This window comes from Panicum virgatum, chromosome 3N, assembly GCF_016808335.1.
Source record: "Panicum virgatum strain AP13 chromosome 3N, P.virgatum_v5, whole genome shotgun sequence".
Classification (NCBI taxonomy): domain Eukaryota; kingdom Viridiplantae; phylum Streptophyta; class Magnoliopsida; order Poales; family Poaceae; genus Panicum; species Panicum virgatum.
In genome coordinates this window covers 46,183,207-46,193,786 of record NC_053147.1, presented here as the reverse complement: position 1 = coordinate 46,193,786, position 10,580 = coordinate 46,183,207, and the positions used below count along the sequence as shown (strand labels likewise).

The 10,580-nt window shown below is 53.3% G+C and overlaps 1 protein-coding gene across 2 annotated transcripts; it reads left to right on the top strand.

The window, feature by feature from the left end:
* Window positions 1–3,954: 3,954 nt before the first annotated feature.
* LOC120666022 lies at window positions 3,955–9,481 on the top strand. Of its 2 annotated transcripts, XM_039945795.1 has the most exons (3): window positions 3,955–5,053; window positions 5,884–5,940; window positions 9,243–9,481. In XM_039945795.1, the coding sequence occupies exons 1-3, from the start codon at window positions 3,994–3,996 to the stop codon at window positions 9,284–9,286; spliced, it is 1,161 nt and encodes a 386-aa protein (XP_039801729.1). In that variant the 5' UTR covers window positions 3,955–3,993; the 3' UTR covers window positions 9,287–9,481. The 2 variants fall into 2 exon arrangements, with proteins under 2 accessions (XP_039801729.1, XP_039801727.1); XM_039945793.1 differs by lacking the exon at window positions 9,243–9,481 and having other exon boundaries at window positions 5,884–6,741.
* Window positions 9,482–10,580: the final 1,099 nt, after the last annotated feature.

The window sequence follows — 10,580 nt, the reverse complement described above, 5'->3', positions numbered from 1 at the left end:
ACGACATAACACCAGACCGCAAACCACATGGGGTCTAGCACGGGCTCAGAGTATTGCGACAGCGAAGGCATCTCGAACAGGGCCGATTCCACAGGCAAGGTTGGGTGTAGAACGATAACCCTACTCAGCGTCGTCTGGCACGAAGTCTGGGTCTTCTTCTGTAAAAAGTAAGAGTGGGGTGAGTACAAACGTACTCAACAAGTCTAACCACACCCACGGGGGGGTTATATCAGAATAATATGCATAGGTAAATCAAGGATAAGGTTACGGTTTAATTTACAGAAAAACGATACTTTATGCAGGGGTTCATTTAACAGCAAACCTTTTTAGAAAAATCAGTTTTTGTAGTAACACGGAGTTCAAGTTTTAAAATGCTACCGGACTCCCTGTCCGTCGTAGCACACGGCACAACTACCGGACGCAATTCCAAAACAACTCACACCAGCCCATCCCAATGAAACACTAGTTATGTGACCACACCGTAACTCGCCCAATACCGTGGGCACGGCTATTCGAATAGCTTTTAACTCTGCAGAGGTGTGCAATTTTATCCACAAGTAGGATACCACATCTCGAACACCGTCGTGTCGGTGTAGATCCCAACATAGCCATTACCCACCTTAGCTAAGCCTGACTAGCCATCACGGGATTCACCAAGGGGTCATCGACCTAACTCTGAGGTATAACCGGGGTGTAAGTCACACTGAGCATATCCCTTCTCCTTAGTCACCCGTTGCTCTCAGCCCTCCTGATGGCTATCACACCAACTAGTGGGATTTATGCTACGCCGTTGCCCATTCAACGGTCGAGTGGTTTGCACGATAGTGGAGTTAGGTGAGATGACACACCAACTCGGTCCTTAGACACAACAAGATGGATATCTCCCTTCTTAGCCCTTGCCACATTGGCACGAGCACACCAAATGGCAAATCCGCAGAAATGCTATCCATCCCGTCTAAACTTTCTTTACAAAACACCACATTTATCCCATCCCACACGCAAACATTTTCTTTATAAAAATACATCGTATTATGAGTAATGTCCTAAGCGTTCTAATATCGATTAACGTCCAAGCAAAATCAGACATTAATCTAGGTGGTCAAGGAATGGTTATCTCAAATCAAGGGGTGGCTATCCAACTGTGTTTTCATGCAAGCAAAACATATGCAATTTTATAAAGCAGGCCATTGGGTTGTATTTATAAAAACTAGGACAGAAACATGCATCAAAGGATGGGATTGAACTTGCCGTCTTCGTAGCCTTCGGGGATGTCCTGTCCTTCAGGCTCGGGGTCGCGGAAGGGGTCCTCGTTCTCCTGCTCATAGTACTGCTCGTTGACGGGCTCTCCTTCGTTCACTCCGTGGTCTACAGCGCACACAAACAAGTACTCAATCAAGACACAGAACTTAAAGTTTTATCGTTGAGCTCGAAACGGAAACACATAAAATATGGAGTACGGAGTAATATTTTCGAGTGGTTTTCTAATGGCATGGCCGAAACTAAGTTATAAGAGGCGTGGTAAAGTTTCGGGTCGGTCAGAGTTCGTTTGGTGCATGAAATAATAGGTTTAGTAAAGGTTCGGGGATCGGATAAGGGGTCAGGGGCCTAGTTGTAGCTATTTCTCGAGAAGGCAGGGGCCTATTTGTAATTTCTAGAAACATTTGGACTAAACTGGAAGGGTCAAGGGTATACTTTAGAATTATGTTTTATGTGGAAGGGTTTACTTGAAATTAGAACAAAGGGCAGGGTTCTTTTTGTAAGATGGCAAAAAAGGAAAGGTTTCTTTACTAAAATGGGAGGAGAGGGGGAGCCTAAAGGTAAAACGGCCATTCATCCCCTTCCTCCCGACGCCGAACAGAGGAGGCGGCTTCGGGGCGTCGGCGGTGGTCAATCCGGCCGCTCCGGGCCTCGGGGGCGGCCGGGACCGAGAGGAAAAGGGAGAGAGGGTTGCGGGGGATCGATCCCCAGCCTCACCTCTAGCTGGGGTGCTGCGCAGAGGTGGCTCGCGTGGGAGCGGGCGGCAAAGGGCGGAGTGGTTCGCGGCGGCGGCGCTACTACGGCTCGGGAGGAGGCGGGCGGCGGCTGTGACGGCTTGGGGTGTGGAGGAGCGGCGCCGAGGGCCTTTTATAGGCGCGCTAGGTCGGTGAGGCGGAGTGGGTAGGTGCGGCCGGTGGGGCGGTCCGGCGAGCGGCGCGGGGCGAAGTAATGGCGTGCGGGCGCTTGCTTGTGTCGGGACGTGGCGGTGCGGCCGGCGAGGTGGCACAGCGGCGATGTGACCGCTCGGGCAGGCGGCGAGCGGGACCGGTGGCGCTGTACGGCACAGGAAGGCGGCAGCAATGGTGGCGGGGCGCCGCACGTGGAGCAGTAGCGGAGCGGGGTGCCAGCGGCGGGCGGCGCGAGTGGCTCCGCTCGCGGAGCGGCGAGCTGCGCGGCGGGCGACGCGCGTCGTGTGGAGCACGTGGGCGAGCGGGGAGGCAGTGGCGTGCGGGGTAGCGGCGGGCGACGCGCGGTGCGGCCAGGCGCGCACGTGGGCTCGGCGGAGCTCACGGCGTTGCGGCTTGGCACGTTCGCGACGGCTCGGTGCTCCGCGTGCGCGTGCGCGTGGACGGCGCTGAGCGGACGGCGCAGCGAGCGGTGCAGTGGGGTGGCGCAGGCGGCGAGGCCGCGGCGGGCGCGCGTACGGGGAGCGGCCGAGCGGGGCGTGTCGCGACGTGCGTGGGCGGGCATCGTGGCCCGGGGCGCGCACACGGCTCGGCGTGCCGGGGCGCGGTGCGGGCGGGCCCGCACAGCGGCGAGGCAGGCGAGCTGGGGCCGGGGCGCGCGCGGGAGGGGCGGTCGGGAGCGAGGTGCTCATGCGGAGCAGGGCAGGCCGAAGCGGGGAAGGGGGCGTGGCTCAGGGCGGCTCGGTGCGGCGCGGTGCACGGCCGGGAGCGGGTGGTGCGCGTGTGGGAGGGAGGTGAGGCGCGCGCGGGAGAGGCAGGCCGGGAGCAGGGAGCGGCTTGGGGCAGGCGCGCGCGACGGGGAAGGAAGGAAGGAGAGGAGGGAGAAGGGGGAAGGGAGAAAAGAAAAAGGGAAAGGAAGGAAAAGAAAATGGAGAAAAAGAAAAGAAAAAGGAAAAAAGGAAAAAGGGAAGAGAGAGAGAGAAAAGAGTGAAGGAAAATAGAAAAGGGAAAAAAGAAATGGAGAAAAAGAAAATGGGGAAAAAAGGGGAAAGAGGGAAAGGAAAAGGAGGGGGGCGGTGCGCGCCAGCGGCGACCGTGGCCGCGGTCGGCCACACGTGGAGTGCGGGCCACGGGAGATGGGGCACGCGGCCGGAGGGGGAGGGAGGAAAAAAGGAAAGAGGGGAAAAGAGGGGGGGGGGGGCGAGATTCGCAGCGGCCGGACGCGACACGTAGCGCTGGATGGAAAAAGATGGGACGCGAATTGAATTCGGGTGACGGGTTGTTCAGGAGAAAATCTGGGACTAGGGTTCAGGGTTTAAGGGGGAGTCGAGCTCAACGACGAAAAACGGTTTTAGCGCACGATTTAATTTAGTGAATTTTCGAGATGTTACATATATAGAGTATGAACGAGTGCAGTGAAACTTGATGTAGAGGAGAGAATATTGATGACCATTGACCTGGACAGAATATACCTTTTAGAAGATGAATTTAGAGTATGACGAGTGCGGACAGCCTAAAAGTGGATCCGTAAAACATTTTAGCACTTTCGTTTTTATTTGAAAATTATTGTCTCGCTATTGGTTAACTAGGCTTAAAAAATTCGTCTCGTAAATTATAGACAAACTGTGTAATTAATTATTTTATTTAATTTTATTTAATAATTTATGTATATGTTCAAAAATTTGATATAACATGGAATCTTATAAATTTTTGGAATTTTGAAGGAAACTAAACAAAGGCCACGTTTATTAGGGTTTAGAGAAACAAGTGTCACCCTTGGGCTGTCTGCCCCCGTTCAATCCCCACCCAAATCCTTGCGTACGGCCGCACCATGGCGCCGCCGCCGCCGGAACTGATGCCCGAGCTCGTCGGCGAGATTCTCCTCCGCCTCCCTCCCGAGGATCCCGCGAGCCTCCTCCGCGCGGCCCTCGTCTGCAAGCCTTGGCTCCGCACCCTCTGCAACCCCACCTTCCGCCGCCGGTACGGCGCCTTCCACCGGACGCCGCCCCTGCTCGGCCTCCTCCACAGGCTCATGGTCGTGCAGGAGGATGCTCCCGAGCGCCTCGCCCCCACCACGGCGGCGCCCCTCTCCCCCTACCCCGACCGCCGCCGCACGCGCCCCCTCGACTGCCGCCACGGCCGCGTCCTCCTCCACGTGGCGGACGGGGGCTGGCATTTCATCGTCTGGGATCCCGTCACGGGCGGCCAACAGCGCCTGCTGGAGCCCGGCATCCCGTGGCTCATCTACTCCGTCGCGGTGTTCTGCGCGGTGGCAGGCTGTGACCACCTCGACTGCCACGACGGCCCTTTCCGAGTGGTCTTCATTGCCACTGACGATGGCGACGATCTCGTTAAGGCATGCTTGTACTCATCAGAGACGGGTGCTTGGAGCATGAAAGTATCTCTGGACAGTCACTCTGAACCCTATGCAAAGCATATACAAGATGCAATGGCTGGTGGATACAGATACTACACGCCCTATGTGCAGCCTAGGCGAGGTGCTGTTATCGGAGATGAAGTCTACTTCACACTTCGGCACCGCAATGCAATCGTCAAGTATGACTGGAGCAGGAATTGCTTATCTATGATTAACCCGCAATCACCGAGTGTGCCCAACACTCGCATTGCCCTCATGGTGATGGAGGACATGTCATTGGGGTTTGCTGGCATTGTGGGTTCCAATCTTTATCTGTGGTCAAGGAAGGTGAATTCAGAAGGAGCAGCAGAATGGGTACAGTGCAGGGTCATTGAGCTGGAGACAATTATACCTGTTGCCAATTCCAGTGACAAGCCATTAGTGGTTGGTTCCGCTGAGGGTGTGGGTGTCATCTTCGTTAGCACAGGTGTTGGATTGTTCACTATAGAGCTCAGTTCAGGGAAGGTGAGGAAGGTTGATGTGACACCCCGGCCCAAGGCTTAATAGGATTAATAGGATACTTATACCAACAAGTTGCAACTTCTTTTCCGGAAGCCGGTCTCCAAAGAACTCCGAGGTTAAGTGTGCTTGGCTCGGAGCAATTTGGGGATGGGTGACCAACCGGGAACTTCTTCCCGGGTGCGCAGAGGATACTCTATGTCCTAGAAAGCTGCCAGATGTAAGCGGGCCCGGCCTCTGGGAGGCGGGACGTTACAGAATGGTATCAGAGCCGATTCTCGCGGTTTCACGGGCACGTACGGGTGTAAGTGCGGAGGCATGAGCACGGGCGTGTGGGGGGCGCAGCTGCCACCGGCATGTGCACGGGCGCGTGGCGGGTCAGTGCGCGGGCATCTGGGATGCGCCGTTGGCACTGGACGCACAGATGTGACACAGGGACCGTTGGTACTGGACGCACGGACGTGGCACAAGGGCTGCTGGCACTGGACGTACGGGATGTGGCCAAGAGAGGACGTTCCTGGCTTGGGATTGACCGACGAGGACGTCGGTCTCTTAAGGGGGTGAGGATGTGACACGCCGGCCCAGGATTTAATAGGATTAAATAGGATACTCATACCAACAAGTTGCAACTTCTTTTCCGGAAGCCGATCTCCAAAAAACTCTGAGGTTAAGTGTGCTTGGCTCGGAGCAATTTGGGGATGGGTGACCAACCGGGAACTTCTTCCCGGGTGCGCACGAGTGAGGACAAAGTGCGCAGAAAAGACATTTGGTCTGTGAGGATACTCTATGTCCTTGAAAGCTGCCAGATGTAAGCGGGCCCGGCCTCGGGAAGACGGGACGTTACAGTTGATGAGCCTGCGGACTACTTTAGTGCCCTACCCTACATGAGCTTCTACACTCCAGGTATGTTACTAGCCTTTGCTTGTCTGTTGTCCTGCATTTTCTTTGCAGCTTCTGTATTTTTGTTTGTTTAGTTTATTGTGGTTTGTTAAAATCAGCCACAGTGTAAGTAATGTTTGTTACTTATCTTCGTGTATAGAGATTGCCAATTAAATTTTGTGTATGTGAATATATGGCATTGGATAAAAGAACATAAACTTTTGCTATGATATTTGACTTGTTAAGGACCATGACATGCATTTGTTAAATTGCTAAATACTATAACGCCGTTCGGCTGCACTAATAAGCTGCAGCTGGGAAGAAGTAAAGTTTAAATTGCCAAGCCGTTCGGCTGCAGGCATCTGTCTTGCTTCAGCGTGGTAAGCTGCAGCTGCTTATTAGTGCAGCCGAACGAGGTGTATGCTTACAAACCTGTTGATCTGGTAATATCCTGTTACTGTGCTTCAGCCTTTCTTGTAAATTTCTTTTCTTATTTTCTGGCATATGTAAAGCTCACATATAAAGCTCAGTCTTGTGCCAGCGATAACTGCTCACCAAAGTGGGATGCTGAGTTGGAGTAGGTAATGGTTTTGTACATGGTTTTTCAGATCATGTCACATTGTTATAGCTGGCAAGGACTAAATGATCTCTGAGTCTGCTGCTGTTGTTTTCTGTCAGAACTTCTACTATCAATTAGTTTATTTTCTGCTGATGAGCAGTTTACATACTATTGATCCAAGTCATTATGATCAATTTTAGTTGTTTTGTCGAGTTCATCCTGTTCAAAATTCAAAAAGTTGTATATCAGTATAATATTTTTGGTTACTGTTTAGCTAATGCTCGACTCAGCTACTTGGAATTAAATCTATGTGTGGTTTCACCACCCCCAAACATTTATAATTTGTGAAAAGATTGAAGAACATCTTCTAACAGGTGTTGAACTCAGATATTTTACACATTTTACTAAACTCTTGGAAAAATGATGTCAGGGTCATGCTGCCATAACATAAATGGCACTCTTGTTTCTATGGTCATTTGTGAGTTCTGGACTCAAGTCTGGTTATTCTTCTTTAAACCTTGTCCTATATATGGAGAGGTCCATCAGAATCATGGCCAACAGCATCATTACCCCTGGAACAAAATTTCTCCTTTTCGCTAGCGGCGTTGATTGGTCTAATATAGTTGATGTAGTTGATGAAGCATGCAGTGGCTGTGTAGTGGAGGTTGCTAAATATTTAAACAACCTTGTTGATATAATATCCTTTTACCTTCCTTCAGATATTCTTTAAAAATATCTTGTTATTTTCTGACAAAACTGCAGCTCAGCTCACCATATTGTTAATTTTGAGTTTGAACTAGTTCTAGTATATGGTCCATTTTGTAAAGAGTAAAATGCACTGGGGGTCCTTAAACTAGTTGACCTGTTCTGTTTAGGTCCATGAACTTCGAAAATGCATTTTTAGGTCCACGATCTATTCAAGTGTGTCACTTGAGGTCCAAAATGCCTTTGACCAGCGTTGACTGGTTACGTGGACAGCCACGTCTGATCCAACGTGGCCGTTGGCCGCCACGCGTGCTCCGCTGGCACAGCAGCTCGCCGCCATGGCCCTGCGCACAGCAGGTCGCCGCCGCTGCTCGGCGCAACGCCACGGCCGCGCACGAGGGAGAGGGAAAAGGGGGATGAAGCTGCCGCCCAACGAGGTGTCCGCGCCGCCCGCGCCGCCAGAGCTCTGGGAGCCGCTCGGGTCCGCGCCGAGCCGTGCGCTGCCCACGCCGGGGCTGGAGCTCGCCCACCGCCCTGACGATGCGTGGCAGCTATCGCGGCGCAGTGCGGTGGTGGCCTCGCCGTTCCCAACGATGGCGAGGTCCGGCGTGGTGCACATGAGCATCGTGGCAACGGGGCGAAGCCCAATCTAGTGTTTTTGCGGCAGCGGTGTGAAGCAGAGCGAGCTGGCCGCACGCATGGCGGCGCGGCGGCGAGTTCGTCGACGATGAGCTGCGTTCCGGCGAGCCTACGGCCGGAGCGGCACCTTTAGCTATAGGAAGAGCACCGGCATGGCAAGGCGAATACAGTGCGTGCAAAAAGGGAGAGGAGGCGGTCGGAGCTATGCCGACGGCGGTGAGGTGTGGGGTCGCAGAGCTCAGCTAGCGGCGGCGATGGCGAAATCGCTGATTAGGCGCTCACCTGGTCTCGGCTTCGGCTTCCGATGGCGCACAGAGATGGAGCGGGTGGTGGCGAAGCTCGATGGCGAGGAGAGGGAGAAAATTGCCACGGCGGAGGCGGTTATCGCGGCGGCGCGGTAGGGATCAGCAAGGAGGGGGCAGGGGATGGCGATGCGGCCCCGTGGCGCGCGTGGTCGGAGGAGGGCGCGCCGGAGAAGGGATGAGGACGGAGGCCGGCGCAGCTCGCCGTCACCGCCGCGGAGCTCGAGGGGCGCGGAGCCGAGAGTTCGGCCGGGCCCCTGCTCCTCCGATACGCCGCCATCGGGGAGGGAGAAGGCATGGGGAGGGATGGGTCGGCGCCGTCGGGGGTGGGGCCCTGCTCGTCCGCCTCCGCAAGGCCCGCCGTTGGGGGCCCCTGCTCCTCCGAGACCACCTGTGCTTTCCCGGCGCCACTCCATCGGTGGCCACCTGTGCTGGGGCGAACTTAGCCATGGCGCGGGCCGCCCGGAACTCGAGCCCTCGCCGGCGCACGGAGGAGAGGGAGCGGCGGAGCTCAAGCCCTCCACCGTTGCCGCACGCTCCGCCGGCCGCCCCTGCTCCCCACGCCTTCTCCCTCCCCCAACAGCGGCGTATCGGAGGAGCAGGGGCCCCGGCCGAGCTCTCCTCGGCTCCGCGCCCCTCAAGCTCCGCGGCGGCGACGGCGAGCTGCGCCGGCCTCCGTCCTTCCCACACTGGCGCCCGTTCGCCCTCCTCCTCGCCGGCCTCCGTCGGGCTGCCTCCTCGCCGCTGTTCTGCGCCCTGTGCCCGACCGGTGAGGCTCACCGCACCACCGCACGACCCATGCGCGCGCCATCCCAGCCCCGCTCGCCTCCCTCGCCGCCTCGCCACTCGGCGCCGGGCGAGCTACGCCGTGCATGCCGTGCGCGGCTTTGGCACGCGCTGACCACGTAGGATCAGACGTGGTTGTCCACGTAACCAGTCAAAGGCATTTTGGACCTCAAGTGACACTTGAATATAGATCGTGGACCTAAAAATGCATTTTCGAAGTTTATGGACCTAAACAGAACAGGTCAACTAGTTTAAGGACCCCCAATGCATTTTACTCTTTTGTAAAGTGAATTGGATTAGTTGGTTTATGAGTTTTGTGCTTTGTATCTTTTCAGGTCACTGTAGATTGCCATTGCTAGCAAGGTTGACTGATCTCTGAGGTGCGCTTAGTAGAACCTTGCAACATGGAAGAATCCACCATCTTGAGTCTGCTGCTGTTGGTTTCTTTTGGAGCTGGTACTATCAAAAAGTTTATTTCTATGTGCACTTCTAGTTGAAGGTTCAAGTATGAACAAATATGGTTGTCTTTGTCGAACTGTCCTGGCCATATCATCCGAAAATTGTCTTGCTTTAATATGTCATTGCTTTAATATGTCAGGCATGTTTCAGTCGCTTTTTTGTTAATGCTTGATTTAGTTACATGGAACTAAAGCTATGTGGAACCAAATATGGTTGTTAATGTTTCATGTTTTCATGAGGGCTGCTTTTTAGACTTTTCTTTTATTCAATGAGTAAAATGCATAGCCGGTCTTTACATTTGTTTGGTTGTATCATTTAGATCCCTATGGTCTTATATTGCAGATTTTGCTCCCTAAACTTACTCTTGGGTGTTATTTAGGTTTCTCAAAATGCAAATCTAAACCTTTAAACTTAATATGTCATTTAAGCTTCAGATGTCATTTAGGGAAACAAAGCAAACGTGATTTAAACTTAGCTGGGCCTGCAATTAGCTGGGCCGAAGTTCCGCAAATAACGTGATTTAGGCCGAAGTTCCGCAAACGTGATTTAGGCCGAAGTTCCGCAAATGATTAGCTGGGCCTGCAATTAAACCCGTCTGGAATCCAGCCCAACGAGAACCTCCCTCCAGGCTGGCTGTTGGGTGTTGCCTGGCCTGGCCCCACGAGCACAGACCCTGTCAAAATGGACCCGTCGCGGTAACGGACGTGCCCCTTCCCCCAAAACACTTGTCGAGCCCCCCAGGTGGCCTAAGGCGGTCACAGTGTACAGTTTTATGGCACAATTATCTAGATTCTGCTAATTTGCCGAGTGCATTCCATTGGATATTTGACAAATAACATCTGTGCTGAGTGGCACCAAAGAAATACTCGGCAAATTCAAAATGAGCACTCGACAAACAATGACAACACTCGACAAACAAAAAATACAATCGGCACAGCACCATTCGTTAAAACTTTCCCGAGTGTCTGTTAGTGACACTTAGCTAAGAAAGATTTTGCGGAGTGTTTTGCGGTGACACTCGGCAAAGTTTTAATTTTGCTGAGTGTTTTAACAAATACTCTCCACATACTATACGTGGTACTCCATATTAAAATTTGGTGTATTTCTGGGTCCATTTGCTATATTTAGTTAATTTATTTCATTTAAAGAATTTTTTAGGGACAAGTCAAATTTGAACTGCGAGTGATTCAAATAATGGAATAAAATGAATGGGA